The sequence below is a fragment of the Columba livia genome, chromosome 15, assembly GCF_036013475.1.
Source record: "Columba livia isolate bColLiv1 breed racing homer chromosome 15, bColLiv1.pat.W.v2, whole genome shotgun sequence".
In the NCBI taxonomy this organism is placed as follows: domain Eukaryota; kingdom Metazoa; phylum Chordata; class Aves; order Columbiformes; family Columbidae; genus Columba; species Columba livia.
Window position 1 is genome coordinate 1,490,375 of NC_088616.1, and position 21,024 is coordinate 1,511,398.

Genomic DNA, 21,024 nt, shown 5'->3' on the forward strand with positions numbered 1-21,024 from the left:
AATGTGAAATTTCTAGCATATCTCTGGAAGGATGCTGGACTTGCTTTCTTTTCTGGAGGTTACACCAACCTGGCTTCTGGAAAGGGCTGAGGTAATGACCCAGATGATGGGACAGAGTGACCTCTCAGCAAGCTTGTGGGTGATACCAAATTGGGGGGAGCGGTTGATTCACCGGAGGGCAGGGCTGCTGCTCCGATGGACCTGGTCAGACTGGAAAAATGAGCTGCTGGGGACCTGATGGCGCTGAGCAGAGGCAGAGGCAAAGCGCCGCGTGTGGGCTGGCAGAACACTGGGCCGCAGGACAGGCTGGGACTGGCTGAGCAGAGCAGCTTTGCAGAAAAGGAGCTCGGGGTCCTGCTGGACACACTGAATGTGAGACAACAACGTGCCCTTGCAGCAACGGTGTCCAGCTGCACTATGGGCTGAGTGTAACTGGCAGGTTTGCAGAAAAGTGATTCTTCCCTGCAACAAGACCGGGGAAGGGACTTGAACACAAGCCCTATGGGGAGAGGCTGAGGGAGCTGGGCTTGTTTAGTCTGGAGAAGAGGAGGCTTAGAGCTGAGCTCAGCACTCTCTAGAACTACCTGAAGGGCAGTTCTAGCCAGGTGGGGATTGGGCTCTTCTCCCAGGCATCAGCAATAGGACAAGGGGCCATGGGCTTCAACTCTGCCAGGGGAAATTGAGGCTGGCGATTAGAAAGCAATTCTTTGCAGAGAGAGTGGTCAGGCATTGGAATGGCTGCCCAGGGAGGTGCTGGACTCACCGGCCCTGGAGGTTTGTAAACTGAGATTGGACATGGCACTTAGTGCCATGATCTAGTCAATGGACTGGAGTTGGACCAAGGGTTGGACTGGATGATCTCTGAGGGCTTTTCCAACCCAGTCCATTCTGTGATTCTGTGATTCCCCTCTATTTGACAATTGTGAGACTACACCTGGAGCTCTGTCTCATTTTAAAAAAGCCAATGGCACACTGAAGTGAGGCTGGTGAAGGCACCAAATTGATCAGGAGGTGCAGCTCATGACAGGCAGATGAACCTGAGAGAGCTGCATGCCTTCAGGTTTAAAGGAGATGATGGCGAGGGGAGGTCATACTGTCACGATGTCTATCACTTCCTCATGGAAACGTGTAGAAAAGGTGGAGCCAGATTCGTCCCAGAGGTGCAGAAGTGTCAACGGGGGAAATTCAATATACAGAACTATTTATTATTATTATTTTTAATTTAAACAAAGGCTCGTCAAACAACTAAATAGCTTGCCCAGAGAGTCTCTATGGAAACTTCATCCTTAAAGGTAATTCATGACTCAACTGGGCATGACCCAAAGCGACCTGCTTTAATGGCACCTGCCTTAAGCCGAGAGCTGGACAGCAGTCGCAGGAGTCCCTCACCACAGATGCGATTCCGCGATGCTGTGATGTGACAGCAGCTTCAAGCCAGCAGCCCCACCCTGCCAGGGAAAGAGACCCCAGTTCCACCCTTCTCTTTGCCTGAAGGTTTCCATGAACCCCTGCCCTGCCGGCAGGGAGGGCAGTAGGCCTGGGCTGCTGCAATAACAAGTTCGATAGGTTTTTGCACAGGGCAAATCATCTGTACTGAACTCACAGAGAGCTGAGGCTTCGTTTGCCTGATTGGATCATCTGGACAGCTTTGTCGCAAACAGAAGCTGTACCCTTTTCATGAAGAACTTTCCTACCATCTTAACTCACTGTTCTGAAATTCCATTTCTATGCCTTTGTACTTGTTGGCCATTCCTGAACCTTCTTCCAGCTCTGTTTTTCCTGAGATGGGAGGGAAGCTGCAGGATTGTGTGCAGTGTTCAAGGTGAAGATAGAACATGGATTTATGGAGACTGTGCAGACTACATTCTGCTAAGAGGGAAGGGACAGAAATGCACATATTATGATTTTGTGTAACTTCTCTTAGCATGTCTGCTGGCTCTTTGTTGTCTCTAGATGTTTTAAATTGCTTTTAAAAAACGCAGATTCTTCTCAGCCTGTTTATTTGTTCACCTCTTGTTTGGTTCTTCATCCTGTCAATGGTGCAGCGCCCTGCTGGTCTGGCCTGCTTCTATGACAGTTTGCTTTCCCCACCTTCCCGTTCGTGATGTCTGCTTCCCCAGCTGGGAAGGGTTTTATGGCAATCGGACACTAGGCAGAGGATAATACCCCCACGTTACGTGTCCATCAAATGAAAGGCGGGTAGAATGAAGCCCTTATCTGTTCCGGGCTAATCAGCACAGGAGCTAACTATCTTTAAACAGCTGAAACGCCATCCAGACTGCTTTGGGAACTGGGAAGTTGCTGAGTGTATTGTTGAGAGACAAAGAAACCCTGGAGGTACCGGGGCGGGGTGGGGAACGTTGAGATTAGCTAGAGAATGTATGAGTAGGAAACAAGCGAATACCAGAAATCTGGCATCATGTGGGATGAGAGAGGGGCTGAAGAATTGAGCATGTGCCACTTGTCAAGCAGGCTCTGGGTATCTTTGCTGTTGGGTTGTGTCCCACCTTTGCTCTTTGCCATTGCAGTGTGGTTGGGACGAGGAGGAACCGAACCAGAGAACTGTCAGCACTCACAGCACCATTTGCTATACCTGAAGGAAACCAGATACTTCCAAATCAGCCAGAAGATGTAACAGTCGTTTGCTGAGGAGTATGCAGAGTGTAAGTGCACAACACACGGGTCAGTGTTCCGTGAAGTGTTTGTTGCTGTTCAGCCCCTAGCTGCTGCTGTCACTTCCAGTGAGAAGCCAGGACTCTCACTGCCAGAGAAGGTAAGAGTTCACATGCATTCTCAGATCTGGGACATCATGGCAAACACATTATTAAGTTTTCTATGTGGGCATATTTTCCACTGCATTTGGAAGGCAACAAATGCCACGGTACTATATGATATAAACAATTTAGAACAATTTATGTATCCTGTAATTATAAAGACTGAAGCTTATGCTTCTCTGCAGTATCAGTTACTAGCTCAGGAATACTTTGTCCTGAAACAAAGAGTTTATGGTTCTATAGGCTTCAAAGTGATCAATGACAGACAAGAGAAGACATGTTCAGGACACTTAGGAGCACAAGACACCTGATCCAAATACATCCATTGCTTCCTTGGTTTAAAATAAAATCCTAATGGTGATACTGTGTTTACTGAATTTCATAGAGAGCCAGCTAGAAAAACTCTTGCCTACAGGTCCTGCAACTAATAAAGTTAATACCACCCTAAACACATAGAGGGGCTGTATGCTTTAAAACAACATGTATGAAGAATCTTGTTCCTATGTGTAAAGGAGAAGAAGTTTTAACTGCATATGAGATGCCATCATAAAATTAAGATATCAAATGCCAGAAACTGCCCCATTGGTACTAACAGTGATGGAACTGTCATTCTCTTCGTATTTACTACACAGAATTATTAATACGCTGTGTGTAACAGGCCTTGCTAATGGCATCAGGATGTGCAAGACAGCAAGAAAAGATGGGAGCAAGGAGTTAGTCATAATAAAGCTTTAAAAATAACAGTTTTCTCTTCAGCTGTTAGAGGTGTGAGTCTTGCTAGATGGATTTAAATTCTTTAAAGTACTTATCCTAAAATAAATAGAGCATCACCTCCCAGGTGAGCTCAAGAACCACCAGTCAAAAGGGGACTGGTAACAAAGTTGTTCGATCCTCTGGGGCTTCCTGTGGTAACTTCCTACTTCCAAATCTGTGTTGTAGCCTTTGCTGATCACCCTTTCCAAGTCTGCAGAAATAAACACACCTATTCCCGAATAGCCATTTTACAATGATGCTCAGACTCTTTCAGATGGCAGCACTAAATACAGTTTTCCACTCTTATGGTGTAAAACTCGGCACATTCTAATGGTGTCTCAGCATTTTCACTTAATTTTGTCCAGCTTTGTTTTGTGACTATGGCACCCCAAAAAAATGGGAATAATGTGGTGCTGCGTACAAAAATTCATGCCAACCACATTGAGGTTATCTTTTAAAACAGCTTATGAATACTTGACATTCTTATTTCATAGAGCAAAACAATACTACATGCACAGAGTATTCTGAATTTTATGTGTGGTCTGCACGTACGATCTGCGTGCTTGAACGTAACGGTGATTTGATATTGCTGTGAGAGTCCTAACCTTTCCATTTCCTAATTCTGTTTGGAATTCTTTAATCCCACGCTAATGTTTTAATGTTGCTCTAGTTATTTCCTCTCTCAGAAAGAAGAAAAGATAAACCCTTATTAGTTTATGCACCATGTAATCCTAGGAAGGATTTGCCAGGAACAGATAATCTTTGCTTGTTTCCAAGTCTTATTTAGAATGGAGGGTCAAGGGGAGGCATACCCAAACTTAATTACACAAGCAACTCTAATTAATATTTATTCTGTAAAATACTATGCTGATTTTTTGTTTAAATTTGTTCTTTCCGATAGCCGCCAAAGGAAACACCCCTGTAGTATTTAAAACCAAAAGTCAATACTGTACATCACTCTTTCAAACGTATGGCTGTCCAAGGATAGGTGTGTGTGTGTTGAGATGCTGCTGAAAGTTCATTTGCTTCACTTCCAATCAAGTAGCACTTTTCATTACTTAATTTCTGTTAAAGCACAAATATTTTGCCTATGGATGTGTGCAAGCATGTCTTGCACATGCATGCAGTGAAGTAGAATTAAAATGTGAAGCGTAGTAGTAGATTCTCTGTCATGACTTCACCCCTGATCCTAGGGAAGGGACTGCATCTTCCTTTGGGCAGAAAGGAAGCACTAAGTAATACAAGCACAAAACGACCACTTTCTTTCAGATTAAGAAAGATTTTGTCCCGTAGCACATATATTGCATCCCCTGTCCAGTTTTCTGCAATCTGCATAATTACCTGATTGCCCCACAACTGGAAGGACTGGAATTAGGTGGGTCCTTTTATGATCATTATGACTGCAAGTGGAAGGAAGAGGAGGAGCTGCAGCAGTCCTCATTTTACCTGAAATACTGGATTTAGGAACCCACGTGAGAACACGGAGCAGCACAACCCCTTAGAGAAGGGCCGCCATGGAAACAAGAGTAACTGCTTACTGGTAGGCTGCTGCTTTCATTTTCCTTTAGTCTTGACTTTTGTTTTGATCTCTGCCCATCATCGTTTCTTCTTTGTCTTCATTATTTATGTGTCATTCATTCAAAGAGCTGAAGGTCAGATCATCTCATCTGACTTGTATCCCATGGGCCCTGAAATTTCTAGTACCAGCCCAAGCAATTTACCTTTGAGCAAGGTATATTTTCTATATGCTTAAAGCATATAATTAAGTTTGGAGTCACACAATTTTAGAGGATAAGGAACTTCCTGTTCTGATAACAGGGGAACATGGTGTAAGGGGCCTGTGGCTGGAAAAATGTTGAATCAAGAGTAGGCACCAGAAGTAGAGATGGGACAGCCTAGTTAGGGGAGGGTTTATCTTAACACCGTAAGATGGGACTAGGTACATTTGAAGAGGGTCATAAAATTGAATAAAGACGACCTTTTCTTTTCAGCAAGAAAAAAGGTGGTTTATTCTTTAAAATCTTTGTTAATAATTTGGGAGAGCCTTTGAGAAAGGGAAGGAATAGCAGTAATTTCAACACTAGAATGTTTCAACTAACAGCTAGAGAAACTTTCGTCTTCAGAAAATATAAATAAAGTATCAAACAATATTTACTACAGATTAGGTTCCATCCCCAGTTAAACCAGTACATTCCTGCTGCCTCTAAAAGGTAACAAAGAAAACTGTATCTGAGATTCAGCACTTTACAGAAGAAATTAGATTTTAATGTGAACAGATTGTCACTGCAACAGCTGCATAGGTTTAAAAACTGAAAGCTCAGTTTTGCAGGTTTAAATAGAGACCCAGGATAACTGAAGCTCTATACAAAGTCAGTGGCAAGGTGGAAGAGCCTAACTGCTTGTCTTATTTTCTGTGCTTTAAAGTGTGCTAGTGTGGCTTATCCTACCACCAATAATAATGCTGTAGTTTTAAAGAAAGGCTGCCATGCCCAAACCATATGTACACAGAAAAGCCTCAGAAGGCAGGCAACATTTCCTTTTAAAATAGCTTCTAACAATGACTTAGCATAATTATACGTGCTCCAGACCGAGGTTTGGAAGAATGTTCACTCTCCTGTCAATTTGAAACTCCTTCTGTATAGAAGCAATGGGTGGGGTGCCACGTTTTAGAGTACTGCATTCGAGTTAAAAACCGAACCATTGAAGGTTTGTTCTGGTTCTTACAGCACACAAGCTGAAAACTGAGATTTTGTGGAAGCACAAATGGCTAGAAACACAAAAACGGCTTTACAAAACAGATTAAAAGAGCATGAAATAAATGAAAAGTTGATTAGCACCAATGTACGAGAAGCAGCAGGACTCTTGCCTGTTGGAACAACTTCTCTGTTAATGGCCATGCAACGTAGTTGCAATTGCGATTGCTTCCTAAAATAATCTCTCCATTACTTCCTGTATCCGATATCCTGCCTTGTAACACCCGTGTGGACTGAGATTGTTGTGAAAGGTCTTGCTGCTCCATCAGTGCCATTATTTGACACGGTCGCTGTAAACCACCCACTGGTCTGGATTCTCTGCCACACTTCAGCGTTAGAACTCTGTGAAATGAAGTTTCTTGTGTTAGTCCACCCCCATGGAACTCTGACCACTTCTGAAACTGCATGTGTTTATAGGAGTAATTCATATAGACCCAGATGCTTACGATACAGCTCACAGCAGAAGTCACGTCAGCACTACTCAATGAGGCAGCAGTAGCACCGTAGTTTGAAGTTGCTTCTCCGAATTCTGGAGCAGTACACATAATAGCGAATGCCAGCACCTTCGGATACGAAGAAATGCACTAACCTTATTTTTCCAGATATAAATTAATGCAGAATAATTCCCCATGGAATCACTAACTTCCAATGACTGTGTTGTTTATATAGCAGCTTTAGTGGCAAATCAACTAAATCCCTGAGATTTTATAATTTTAAAGTTATACCGGCTTAAATACCAAGACGCTGGATGGAGTGATGCAATGTATGGTTCTTTAAAGAAAATACTTTCTTAGGGTGTCTATGGCAGCATTCACCGAATCATAGAATGGTTGGGTTGGAAGGGACCTTAACGCTCATGTGGTTCCAACCCCCTGCCATGGGCAGGGACACCTTCCACAGCCCAGGCTGCTCAGAGCCCATCCAAGGTATTCTTGTGCTTTTCTGCTCCACTTCCATGATTTCCTTAAATACTAATGCTTCTAGTATGACAAACAACAATATTCCTGATCTACACATTGCCACAACATTCCTGTACCCATTTAATTCTTAAGCAGCAGCAGCATTACTTATCAGTAACGTCTGCAGTTACAAAACAAAAATAAAGGATATACTTATTTATCCTTTTTGTATTTTAAGACAGTTTGTTGCTCAAGAAAAATCAAGAATTGAAATGAAGATTGCCAGGAAGGAATAAAGGATTAATGATACGTGCAGATTTTACCTGGAAAAGCAAGGGGGGCAGAAAGGCTGGGAAGACTCTTATCTCTCCTGCCCTCCGAAAAAGTTGTATTTTGAATCCTGTATTTCAGTAGTGATTGTAAAGAAAATGGAAAAACCTCTCATGAGTTTGATGCTCAGCAACAAGCAGAAATAAGCTGGATCAAATGCATCGGCTAACTTAATTCTCCTTTGTTTTTCTGTCAGAAGTATTTTCTTTGAAAGAATTGGTCCAGTCTGGCCACGCCGCACCTAAAGTTTTATTTAAATTCAGTCAGAGTTTTTCAGTGTATATGTAAAATTGTTAGTTTTGTAATATGGCTTTTTTCACTACGTTTTAGGAGACATTATTCAAATGATTTTGTTTTTTCACTATGTTCTCCAACATGAAGTAGAAAGATATGAATCAAAAAGCAAACACTACTGTTAAGAACTTGAAACTCCAGTTCCTTGGAATGTGTCAGAAGTAAACCTGACGAATTCTTTACGTGTGTTTTGACAGTCAGTCAGCCTGAAAATTCTTTGCTGTTTTCACTAGTGCTTCTAAACCTGACTTTTGGACGCCTGCTTGCCCTTTAGCAGAAGGATGACAGTTAAGACCAGCTGATGAATAACTGCTTATACAGTTTGCAGGAATCAACATTTTGTCTGGAACCCTGCATTGCGACGGCTGGTTCTTGTGGGAATGGCATGAGCTTCCTCCATGGTTTAAGATTTCCTAAGAGCCAACAGATGGTTTGGGACTTTCTGTTTTAGCCACATGGATATGGTTAAGCAAGGCAGAGAGGCGCAACGTTTACCCATTTTGACCTCAGCTGGCAGGGAAGCAGCCACAGCGCCAATATGTTAACAGCGTTCAGGATGTGAGAGACACAGTTTAGAGGCTTTGAAGATATTTAACCTACTTAGCTCACCTCCGAAAAGGATAATCCAATTGGCAGCTTAAAGAGGTTTATAAGTAACTACTGACTCTTTTTGTTGAAATTGTGAAGAGAATTTGAGTGACTCCTACCTAGTGACAGAGAAAGAAACATAGACCAGTGACACTCGGGCTTGTGATTAGGATATCTGACTGCAAAAAGAGAAAATCTGGCTCCTGGTAAGAGCAATCCCATTGGCAAAGTGCATGTCCATGTTAGCACTTTAGTTTGGCTCAGGAGTGTGCCAAATTGATTGTCTACATGTGCTGTGCTTTGGTTCATTTGATAGAGTTGTCTCAGCCCTGGATTCCTTTGGGGTACAACGAGACGGGAAGGTGTGCTCCAACCACTACATTCCACACGTGTTTAGACTAAAACTATTCCAAAATAAACCCCTTGAAATGTGCATTGGTGCTGAGCATTTGACATCCACACAACTTCTGCTCTACAAATGGGCTTCTGTCTTTTGGACCAGTCTGCTTGCTCAGCACGTGCAAAGACAGCAGAGTCAGCACGCACCTTGCTCAGTAACTTCCCTGGTCTCTCTTGGACAAGTCCAACTAAATGTACGCTCCTAGAATTCACACTGATTTGGCTTTACATTAAGAGATTGAGAACTTCCAGATCTTGGCAAAGCTAAAAAAAAGAGTTGTTTTTTGCTATTCTGGCAGGGAACCCTTCCTGGGTAGAGAGATATTCTTCTGTTCTGCCTGCGTTATTTACTAAAATAACCTGAGTTAGATTATAAACCACCGTTTCCCTCTCCTTCATCTTTATTAGCAGATTTAAACCTCATCTATAACCTGTAATAGAAAAGAAATCAACTCACTTTACCCATATTCCATCTTTCCAGTTACATGAGAATTCTCTAGCATTTAATATCTGCGTTAGTTAAGCTCTATAAATATAAAGCCAAGCAAATAAGGACAGGACTAGGGGAGAAAAATCAAGATATTGAAGGTAACAAAAACGTGTAGATCTAAAGCACAGCTACAACAAGCAATACATGTTGAATAAAACACTTCCCAAGATTCACGCTAACAGTGGATGCACTGACCTTCTCTGTCTTCCAAAGGAAGAAACCAGACACACTTTACGTTGTTGAATTAACCAGTGCAGCCACGGTTACAGAAAAGAAAACAATAAAATTAAGACCTGATGTAAGCTGAAGCTCATGAGAATGGGTTAGCTAGTTACAAGAGAGATGTAAATACTGTGTTAGCAAATAGGTCAGAAAATAGGTATAATTTTCCTCAGCTTCATCTCCAATGCCTGTTTATAACATACAAATGAGTAACACAAGAGTATAGAGAAAATGGAATAGAATAAAATAAGGCTATTCAGAGGCCTTAAGCTAATTTTCAGGATGGTGACTGGCATTAACAAATTTGAACTAGCCCTGCTTATACATGTACTTTCTGTGTATTAAAATATTGCACCGAAATAGCTTGAGTTTTAATTCACTAAGTTCCTTCTAATTTTGAACCTTTCGACCTAAAATAATGGTTACCTTCCTAATTTTTGTTGGAGTCGGGTCAGACATAAACTTGTAGCGGCCCCCTGGGATCCAGCTCCTCCAAACCACGGGCCGGGCCAGGCGGGCAGCCCAGGAAGCGCCGCTGGGACTTTTGCCCTCTGCTGGTCCATGGGATTGTGACTTTGCTGCTCTGGAAGCCAAGAAGATCATCTTCCCTTTAGTAAAATAATCCACAGGTTACAGCGGGGCCTTACGGAATGACTGCTTACTAGCTTTTAATTTTTGCTGTGGATTACAATTAAGACATTGAAACATAACAAAGATACTCTCTATTGTAGACTAATACTTAATTTTTATGTAAAGGATATAACTGATAGATTTCTACACTAACTCCTTTGAAAAAAAAAAACAGGGGTGTTTCGGTGGCTTGAACAGTTTCCAAGTGTTTTAGCAAGCAAGAAATCCTGAATTAATTTAAAAAATGTTAAGTAGTTTCCTAAGGAAACCAAAAATGTTCATAGCTAACATCAGACTCGTATCATAACAGTTAGAGTTTAACTCGCCCTGTAGCTGTTCTCCAAATGCTCTGCTGCCCCCTGTGACAACAGACACCCCTTCCCTGCTGGGGCATCACTGCCTGCGAAAAGGAGATGAGCTATATCTGAATCATGGTAGTTGGAGAACTGAGTCAAAACACAGCTTTGCAACCTGCCATCTGTGTGGGACGATATTGTGATGCTGCTTAGCTCAAGTCTAAGGTTAATTAAATAATAACACAGGGACGTTTAAGAAACTTCTCTTCCACTCATCTAAAACTATCATTCATGTTTATGTAACTCTCCTGATCACTGAGCACATAATAAATATGGATTCCACAGCAATTTACTTTATAACATTTGAATTACAACAATCAGACTGGTTCTGTTTTGTTTCCTCTCTGAATTTTGTTTCAGAGTTCAAGAGAAGTCCCTTTGCTTGTTTTGCTTTATAAGCTTTTTGTGGAAAAAGTTTAAAAAGCCGGCCATGTTTTTGAAAACCGTAGCAATATAAATACCTTAATATCTGTTTTCTCTAAGTGCCAACTCTTCCTTAGCTCAAAATATCACTTACACAAGGGAATTCACATGGGATTTTTAAAGATAAACCACTTGACCGTAAGTCTTAAGATATTATCATAACACCAAGGAGCACATCTACTTGTAAGGCAATAGAAATGATAGAATATGTATTTTCTTCTGTCTTAATAAGCACTATTTAAAAAAAATCTACAATTGCATGTTTTGCAGGCTGTAGCTTGTCCCAATCAGAAAACAGACACAAACGCAGCAAGACACAGTGAACCGGTGGCAGAGCAACAAGGATGCATTTCAGTGACCGAATCCTGGGGTGCAGTTTGGGTGGTTTTGGAACACAGGACTCAGTTTAAGCCCCTCATTGAATAACAGAACACTGGTGAATGCAGGTTCGCTTCACCAGGTCAGGGAACCTTCCACCAGCATAACTTGATAAACTGCTAATCGACTGTATTGCTTTCAGGATCAATTAATGGTAGTATAATTTATGTATTACATTTGTAAAAACCTGGAAGGCTTTTCTTTATACAGTTCAAGCATATAAGCTCCATCAAATGTTTTTATCACATTAATTGTGGGAATATCTGTACAAGACTGGTCAGCTGCACCACTGACATTGCCATCGCTACTGCTACTGGAAAAAAATGAAATAGTATTACTAGAACACTATTTATGTCCAGTGTCAGGAGGGAAAAAGCCCAACCCCCCGCATTTAAAGCACATTCCGGGTACGTGCAGCCAGCAGCTCCCGGGCAGGGCGTGCGGGACCCGGCTCAACGTTCCTGCTCGGCCACGGCTGCTGCTGGAAAATAACCACAAAACGACGTCCTCAAGCCTCCAGCTTGCTCTCATTTTATTATCCGCCTGAAGAGCTTTCATACACGCATTTCGCGAGTTCCAACATAAAGAGCGACAAGCTGCAACGAGCTCCCGGGTTCATAAACGCTCATCCGAGCCGAGCGGCGGGGACACCCCGGCTGAGGCGGGTGCACGGGGGGCCGCACTCCCGGGCCTCCGCTCCCAGGAGCGGGCGCGCTTCCGCCGCCCGGCTCCGCGCTCGTGTCACCGACCCTCGAGGTAACGCCCACTTACTGCCGCCCCTCCCGGTCCCGGCGGGGCTGAGGCCGCCAGCGCGTCCGGGGCTCCGTCCCGGGCTCCGTCCGTCCCGCCGCCTCAGCCCCTCGTCCCCTCACCGGCGGCTGCCGCGCGGGGCGCACGCGCACCGGACTGGCGGGAGGCTCCGCTCAGAGCATGCGCAGTGCCCCCCCCGTGCCGGAGCGGACGGGGAGGGTGACGTCACTGGGCGCGAAGCCTCCCATGGGGCGCCGCGAGCAGGTTGCCCACGTCAGGCCGCTTCCGGGAGAGCCGATGGGCGGGTTGGAGGCCCGCGGCACCGGGCAGCCCGGAGCGGCCTCCCGGGCGGCGGCAGCTGGCGGGCGCGCCCGTGTCTGTCTGTTCACCCATTCGTGTGCCGCCGCTCACACGGAGCGCCGGAAAGGCCTGGAGCGGGCTCTGCAGCCGGCTGAAAGGAAAAAAGGGGGCGGGCCGAGGCACTCAGCCAATCAGCAGCAAAGAGTTTCAGAGCCGACACCAATCAGAAGTGCCGCTTTCCAAAACAGGGGTGACGAGCCAATGGGGAAGCCCGCACTGCTAGCGCTCCGGCCAATCGAGGCAGGCCGCCTGTAGGCTGTCCCCGCGGCCTCCCGGCAGCAGGGGGCGCGCTCGCTGGGCGGGCGGCAGCGGCGGCGGTGCCGAGGGCGGAACGGGAGAGGCGCCGCCGTTGTCGCCGCCGTTGTCGCCGCCGCTGTCGCCTGCCCGGCTCGCTGGCTCCGCCTTCCGCGGCGCTGCGCTCCCGCGGGCCCGAGGGGCAGGTAGGGGTTGCGCGGCGGGAGGGGAGGGGAGGAGCCGCGCGCCGATCTCCCGCGCTTGGCGGGGCGGTCCCGGCTGAGGAAGGGCCGCTCCCGGTCCGGTCCGGCCCGTCCCGCCCGAGCCGCTCCCGCCCCTCCCCGGCCGAGCGGGGCCGCACCGTCCCGCCGCCGCGGGGCCGGCCGACTCGCTGCCCCCGGGAGAGCAGAGCGGCCTTGCGCTGCCTGTGCCTCCCGACGCGGGGGGCGGCGGGCGCGGGTGGCTCGGGCCGCTGTCGGTTCCGCTGGACGGGCCGGGCGGATGCCCCCGGGTGAGGCTTCTGCGGGCGATCGGGAGCCGGTTGGCGCGAACAAAGGCGGCGGCGGGCGGGCCCGGAGCGGGGCTGGCGGCGGCCCCGGGGCCCGCTGAGCCCGCCGGCTGGCAGCCGCCTCTCCCCGGGAAGACGGGCGCTCCCAGGGCTCGCCTGTTGCTCCGTGGCTGGAGCAGAGCCGGCGCCTGACAGAAGCGGAGAGCGGGGCCGTGTGGGTTGTGGGTTGTGCTCTCGTTGGTCCGACTTAAGGAACCAGCAGCCCGATTGCCGCCTGTTGAGTTTGCCGAGCCGCTGCTCTCGGCGGGGCAGCGCTGTCAGTGTTTGGTCACAGAAGAGTCAGCACTGTGTTACAGGAAGTGAAAACGGAAAAAAACCCCAGGGGCTGTCAGTTGTTGTCATCAAACTCGATTACCAGAGCTTATATTGGTGCCGATTCTGCTGATAAACCTGGGTTTATTGACAAGGTGCTCCCTCTTCAGCTTGTATTTCACATCTGTTCTTTCCTAAAGTGTCTTGGAGAACAATAAAGCCAAGTCTTCCAGCCCCACTCCTTAATTTCCTGGGGAAATGAAGTGACTTTACAAAGCATCTTTGTTCTCTCCTTTTTCTTTCATGGATTAAAAAAAAAGTAGGAAAGCTACAAAAATAGAAAACAAGCTCTGAACAACATCTTATTTTGTGGGTAGGGGCTGAGTGTGGGGAGATGGAGCTAAATACTTAAATAAAAAATGTGGAATGAGTAGATGTTGAACTGTTGCTGTAAATTCCGTTTCATTTGTTTTGTTTAGATATTTCATTTTGACAACAGTTAAGTTTGTTTCTCTTTACAGAAATAAAAGCTGAAACCGAGTTATGTCTGTGTTATTAAGTGGCATTTTGAGCCGACGTAGCAGAATTGTGTGATTATAACCAGAAGTGTTAGATTAAGCAGAGGAATTAATTCAAGACTATTGACATGTGTGTCGTGCATGCTGCATGTTTGAAATGTCTTACACAATTGCCCAGTGATGCATGAGCACGACTATTGAATCCTTCATGCTTTTGCTACCTGAGGAAGATAACTCTAAAAAGGCTTTATATTAAGTTTTCTATTTTCCTTTCCTGATCTTGGTGCCACTCCAAGGCTGTTGAGCAGTTTACAATCTCTGTAAGCCATGCTTTAATTTGCACTGCAGTTTGTTATCTGTAATTATTCATTTAAACTGTCGGATGGTTGGGATGGGCAATAAAATTGCTTTGGGAAGTCTGTTTTGGGTCAGGCTTATTCTGTTGGGCAGGTGCTCGGTGTCCGGTTTGCTTCTTGGCTGGCTTGGTCCTGGGGCAACGGGACGGTTTGTGGGTGACATCCCTGGGACGCGGTCAGGGCACTTCCCCCCCTCACATGTCTCTGCTTTCTCGTGCCCCTGGGCTGGGAGTTACACGGGTGCAGCTTTTTGGATGCAGATACCCGAACGTGTTGCACTTGCTGCTGCTGGTGGTGCGGGAGGCAGCACCAGAGAGGCGCTTCCGCTGCTTGTAGGAGAAAGGGGTTTATACTGGCTGCCTTTTAACCACGTATTCACTCCTGCTGTTCTGTTTCAGGCTTCCCATTCTCTTTGTATTATTCTCTTTATTCTGGGACCCAGTGTGTAACTTCTCTCTTCTACACTTTTCCTATATGGAAGCATTGGTGGACTGCTCAGGTTTTGATTTTTTACGCAGACTTTTGGTTTCACAGCTTCTGATTGCTTTGAGGAGGTTTTGAGATATGATGGTGTAGATGATGGGTTCATTTTTGACTGAGTTGATTTAATATTTTGAGTTTGTTACCCTCTCTCCTGCCTGTGTCACGAAGAAGGGGGTGGTAGGATCCAAAGGAAGGTCTCTTTGCTCAGTGTGATTTTCACTAGACGTGCATCCCAGTCAAGGTTCGTAATTCAGCTGAAGCGCTGAGACTGGTAGAGATCTATCAGCAGCAATCATGATAACATTTTCAATGTGCTTTGTACTGTGCAAAGATCTAATTTGAGATTCCTGTAACCCAGTAATTGCATTAATAGTGAAGTCAGCGATGCATGACAGGGGGACGTGCTTCTGTGCTTTAAAAGAACGCGTCTATACGCCACACTTGGTTTTTAAGTTCTAGCTGCGTGGAGAAGGCCGTGCAGTCAGGACCGCTGACTTCCAGTTGTTGTCAGCAGTTAGGCCTGAAGGCGCAGAGAATGCTAATTAAAAGCGTTTATTATAGCTGGAACCATTAATGTCAATAACGAGCAGTAACAGTGAGCTGAAGGTCATAATTCCCCTTGGTAGTATTAATAGTTCTGCTCCCCAGGTAACGTTCTGCATTTTTCTTCTCTTCTCCCTGCTCCTCTACATGAGCTGTCTGCACAGGCGTGTGCAGCAGGAGGGGGGTTAGTCCTGCCCGGTTCCTTCCCCCTCACGACTCAGTTTCAACTGGGGGAACTCACGTGCATCACAAACTGTACCTACTTGCTTCCTGGATTCGCAATTTAGAAATAGAACGGCTAGACTGTCCGAAGCAGTGTGACTTTGCTGCTGTATTCCTTCTACAGAAAACCTCAGTTGTCTGCGTTCTTGTGTGAGTTGGGTGACTTGCATTCCAGAGATCAGTTGTGCTTGGCGACATAGTCTAGCAGTTGTGTTCAAAGCCCTCGTGCCTGAAGAATTATCCCAGGCATATCCTAAATACTGTGAATGTCCTTTAAAACTTCTCTTGAATGCCTCAGAAGTACCAAAATGTAGAAAACAGACTTTTCTGGAAGAAAAGCAAATAACCAGTAAGAGTCATAAGTGGCTTTGTGTGAGAGAGAAGTGCAGGTGTTCCTGGGTGCCAGAAACACAAACTCGTTTTCCTCCGCGTCTCCTGTTTGTGTGACCGGACCAGCATCCGTCAGGGAAGGTGACATTGGCTGCTGGCAGCGTACTTGCTGCCACTTGGCTTCGGCTTTTGTGAAGCGTGATGAGTTGAAGCCTGTGATAAGGATAAACCAGTATAAATTGTTCTTTAACTTGTTTGGGTTTAGGCAGCTTTATTTTTTTTCAATTTTACTAGATTTAGTAGATTGAGCTCTGGTTGCTCATGTAGCAGTAGTTGTATTATAGAAATATAACATCTAATGCAACAGGCAGTTCTGCCTATGACCTTAATTACCGAGACATTGTTTGTTTTCCCAGATCCCGTACTATTTTTATTCCTTTCCTTTCGCTTGTCTCTTTCAGTGAATTGTACAGAGTAAAGCAACACTATAGGCTTTCCTTTTCTAGTAGAAGTTAAAAGCAACATTTAAACTTTTAAAATATATGTGTATGTAAATATATGTATTACAGAATCATAGAGTGGTTTGGGTTGGAAGGGACATTAAAGCTCATCCGGTCCCACCTCTGCCATGGGCAGGGACACCTTCCACAGCCCAGGCTGCTCGGAGCCTGTCCAGCCCTTAATCCACCCTTTTTCAGTTAAATATATGTATTTGTTTCAATTAAAATATATGTATATATATATTTCCGCCCCAGCAGATAGAGGAGAAAAGCTGTTTCTAAATAGGTGGGGTTTTACAAACTTTTAAAAGCAGATGTATGACATTACAAGCCAAGATTGTTATTTGCCTTGCGCGAGTCTAACGTGTTTCTGATTACTTGAGAGCATCTGAGAGTAATTTGGATGGGAGACGTGCTGCTAGGGGTGCTCTCTGAAACAGTTTTCAATCCTCTGCAAAATCATCAAATATTTGGCCAATGTGACTGTCAAAGTATGTTAAGGAAAGATAATTTTTGCCTGAACATCTTATTGATGCAGATGAGTAAGTAGGAAAAAAATAGAAGACTGCTTTGAATCATAAATGACACCACTCACATATGTTCAGCACTTGCTAGATATTCTTTTATCTGTGCTGCCAATTTGTAGCATTTCCATTTATTGTTATAGAGAAACTGGATCTGCACACCTTCAGGTTTCAATAGATCTTTTATTCTTTAATATTTACACCAGATGTGATAAATAGATGCAATTGTTGCTGTGCTGGACTTTCTTCATCTCTTTGCAAGTTGTCGGTGTGGAGTATTGAGGTTGAAAACGAGCAGAGTAAAGCTGATCTTAATACTTGCCCAGATCCTGACACATGCAAGACTCTTGCTTTGTTGGCAGGGTGTTGCTTTGTCAGTTGTTAATTCAGGGGACTAAAATACGTTTTACGTAACATTTATTTTTATGGGAAAGCATATGCTGATATTGCTGCTTTCTTTGGTTAGGATGAGCATTTCTTACTCTCGCTAGCCCTCATTTGAGTTATAAAAGCTAACCTCCTGGCATTTCTATTTAGATTTATTCATAGGAATGCTGTTGGTACTCACTTTATCTTATACTAGAAGTCTTTCATAGATACGCCAAAAGCACAGTTTGTATTACTAACTTGAGGAAGAAAACATGGTGCTTAAAATAACATGAAAAACAATTGCAAAAAGTGTTCATGGCTGTTTCCTCTCTGGAGAGTAGATTGAGCGCTATTTATACACCTGAACAAGCAATATCTGAACAGTCCAGGTCACTGAACTGTTGTCGTTGTCCATGATATTTATCTCCAGACTGGTTCTTGCGTTTCTTCTTTCGGAGCGTGCTGCTAGGAGCGGTTGCGGTGGGAAGTGGGGAGGAACGGAGACCTTGGAGCGAGCCCAGCAGTTTGCTCAGTGACCTTAAGGAAATGACGCAGTTTCTTATGCTCATTTTAGGCGTGTGTCGCAATAGGGCTGACTCTGAGTGCCTTGGAACGGTGCAGACTTCATAGGTTTGCTCAAGACGCCTTGGCAAGCTTTGTAAACGTTATTAGAGCCGAAGCTCATCGGATTGTTTCATTATTCCGAGTAATTCGGAGAGAGCATCTTGTCCGGCCGCTTTCTATTTTCAGTTGCTATTTTCCTGAGTTTGATGGGGGTTATTTAGTTTATTTTGCTCTGTTTTCATTTTTCCACTGGCTGTTTTAATCTTAGTTTCAAGACTAACAGAGATGTACTGCACACAGTGCCTTTGTTTTTAAACTATAAATTCCTACAAAAAGTCACTTTCTTCACAAAAATATGTATTTCTTCTTTAATTTCAGTATTTTCAGAGTACAACTTTGTCCTACTGATTTCTTTTTGTCAAAAATAAGTTGTGTTCATAAGTTGAGTATGCAGCTGTGAAACCATACGTTAAATAGCCTTATCTTGAAGGTTATACAGATCATTTTATCCTATTTGACTTATTTGTAAATCCAGAAAATGAAAGACACGAAGAAAAAAATCACTGATTCGGGCTACTTACATTGGGTTTAAACGTCAAGTTGGCGATGTGGAATTACATTAAAGTAATTCAGTTTTCCTAATAAAGTAGGTAGTCTTTGCTACTGGTAAAGTGGCCAAGTTTCTCACCTTGCTCAACTGGTAGATATTATTAAAGCAGTAATATTTTGCTTCTAAGTACCCCGTAGCTGTTGAGTGATGATGAGGGACTCTAGAATTAGACTTAATGGTAGTTTTCTAATCAGTTTGGATACTATTAATAAATATACCTGGGTCTTGAGTTTATTCCTGCTTCAGCAAACAAACACAAGCAGTCCAAGGCCGTGGCAGGGCAGTGGGGACCCTTGGCTGGGTTTAGCAGTGATGCATGAGAGCTGAGCTCGTGGTAGAAACAATTACTTTGCAAATATAATAGGCTCAGGCAGGATCTCTTGGCAAAGCATGTTTTAATAATGATTTTGCAAGATCGGGTGTTCTACCTAAATGCAGACACACCTAATAGGGCAAAACCCCCTGCTTATATCCCCCCAAAATCCCGGCCGCAGTTTCCCTCCCCTGTTCCCCATTGGCTGGTGCTTCAGGGTTTACAGACTATCCCGATGCACACAATACCCTGCCCCTTATCAGTCTATCTAAGATACGGATTCCTGGTGCTTTGGCTACGCTTCCCCCTAAGTTAACTTGTAAATACAGGTATCAGTATATATTCCGGGAAAAGACTGTGTTTTACATTAAGGATTCACAGTCCGTTGTGTCTCGGTCCTTCCCCCCTGCTGGGGTCAGGTGCCAGGTCCTCGGTTATATAAAAACACCAGTTCTTCCTTAGACGTTCCTTACAGTTTGGATTCTATTAATAAATGTACCGGGGTCTCGAGTTTATTCCTGCTTCAGCAAACAAGCACAAGCAGTCCAAGGCCGTGGCAGGGCAGTGGGGACCCTTGGCTGGGTTTAGCAGTGATGCATGAGAGCTGAGCTCGTGGCTCCGTTCAGTTTCACTACCAAGGGTCTGCGTGGTGTGGAGTCAGCGGGAAACCAAAGGGAAAGGAGAAATGGGCAGGAAGGTTTTCTGTAGGTGGGTGCTGACAGCGAGGGTGTTTTCTGACCCGCGGCTTTAACCTGGGGTGCCGTGGGCCCTGCGGTGTTTGTTTGTCTGGAGTTCCTTCAGCTGGGGAGCAGGATGATGTTTGTGTGGTGGAATTAGTGTCGGTGTGAGATCGGATCCTTCCGGGCCAAACGCAACCTGCCGTGCACTAACAGCCCTTTATCTCTCTTCCTTTTTGAGGAGTGGCATATCCGAAAAGTGGATGTTCAGGATAACATGTCCAATGTGTCGGAAGAGAGAAGCGCTAGACAACAGAACATTAAGAAAGGACTCCAGTTTATAGAGTACGTATATGAGCTGGGCAGCCCTGGGAAAGCCCTTGGGTAGAGCCCCAGCGGAGGAAGGAGGACACGTGTTTCTCCTCAGAGTGTTTGCTAACATGAACATGGAGATGGAGAACAGTCCTAAAGAAAATACAGACCCCCTCTTTGTTCTTAAGCCGAGCAGATGGAGGGTGGGAGGGTATTCCTTTCTGCCTTTGAGAAAAATCAGCAGTGAGTTTTTTTGGGTGAGTGGAAAATGTCAATACCCTGAAAATCCACCTGATGGACAGCTACACCTAAGAGTAGCTTGCTACTCAAGGGCTGGGTTTGCTTAGCACCGTGTGTTTCAACTCACTGGAGCTAAAATTTAACCTAATGAAACATCATCTTATGAATAGTAGTTGATTTTCATTTGCATCAATGCCAAATTCTTCTCTAGAAGATCCTGGCTAGCTTAAAATCATTGTGAAATTTCACACTGGTTCAAAAAATGGCCCTTTTAAAAGCTATTTAGAAACAGATTCTCAGATAAGCCATACGGGAAGGGAAAGGGTTCCTATTTTTCTTCCTGAACAGTTAAAAGTAAATAGCTTTGTTCTGTGCTAGAGAAAATTCCTGTAGTGTCATTGGTATGACTTAATTAAAAAGGATGTTTTCTTTTGGCAGATCATTTGTCATTATATAATGCTTACAAGAAGATTGCAGTTTTATGTGTAATCTGTTTCTGCACAGTGTAGGAGAGGAAAGAAATAGGTTTTAAACAAAGTTGAGGTTTTAAGCTCAAAGCATTCAAAACCTTAATGCATTTTGAGCAGAGTTGAGCCTGGCTATGTAACTTGAAGTGAAAATGAGTCATTAGTAGTAAGAAAACTGAGTTGTTTAATCAAAACTGATCTCCAGCACTTCTGCCTTGTTCAGTGCAGGCAACGAACAACATCTAGAGATGTGCCTGTTGCAGCGAGGCTGTGTTTAGTTAGAACCAGTGTTCTCCAACGGGATCGTCTTTTAAGCAATGTGAATAATACATAAATGTTGTAATTTCTTTTTCTAGATCTACTTTGCCCTATCCAGGGACGCAAGAACAATATGAGGTAATTAAATTACTTTTGCATTTCCAGGCGGGTTTTAACATGGGCCCATATTATTATATTTATGTCTGAACTCAATCTCTTAATCATCCTCTCAGAATCCCAGAGTGTGAGGGGTTGAAGGGACCTGGTGGTGGTGTAGTATGAACG

The 21,024-nt window shown here is 44.6% G+C and overlaps 2 protein-coding genes across 4 annotated transcripts in view; one reads left to right on the forward strand and one right to left on the reverse strand.

Annotated features, from left to right (window-relative positions):
• The window catches only part of PLA2G10 (phospholipase A2 group X), a 30,377-nt gene extending 17,846 nt beyond the window's left edge, over nt 1–12,531 (reverse strand). Inside the window, exons 1-2 of the mRNA XM_065030445.1 lie at nt 12,061–12,531; nt 9,929–10,085 (exon numbers count right to left, since the gene is read on the reverse strand). The gene's annotated coding sequence lies outside the window, so the exon portion shown is untranslated. The remainder of the gene's footprint in view (nt 1–9,928; nt 10,086–12,060) is intronic.
• Nucleotides 12,532–12,680: 149 nt separating this feature from the next.
• The window catches only part of ZC3H7A (zinc finger CCCH-type containing 7A), a 33,423-nt gene continuing 25,079 nt past the window's right edge, over nt 12,681–21,024 (forward strand). For all 3 annotated transcript variants that reach the window (XR_010466271.1, XM_065030433.1, XM_065030434.1), the window contains exons 1-3: nt 12,681–12,839; nt 19,704–19,807; nt 20,838–20,877. Coding sequence is in view for 2 of the 3 variants with exons in the window: in XM_065030433.1 (XP_064886505.1) it covers nt 19,740–19,807; nt 20,838–20,877 (108 nt within the window). In the remaining variant the exon portion in view is untranslated. The remainder of the gene's footprint in view (nt 12,840–19,703; nt 19,808–20,837; nt 20,878–21,024) is intronic.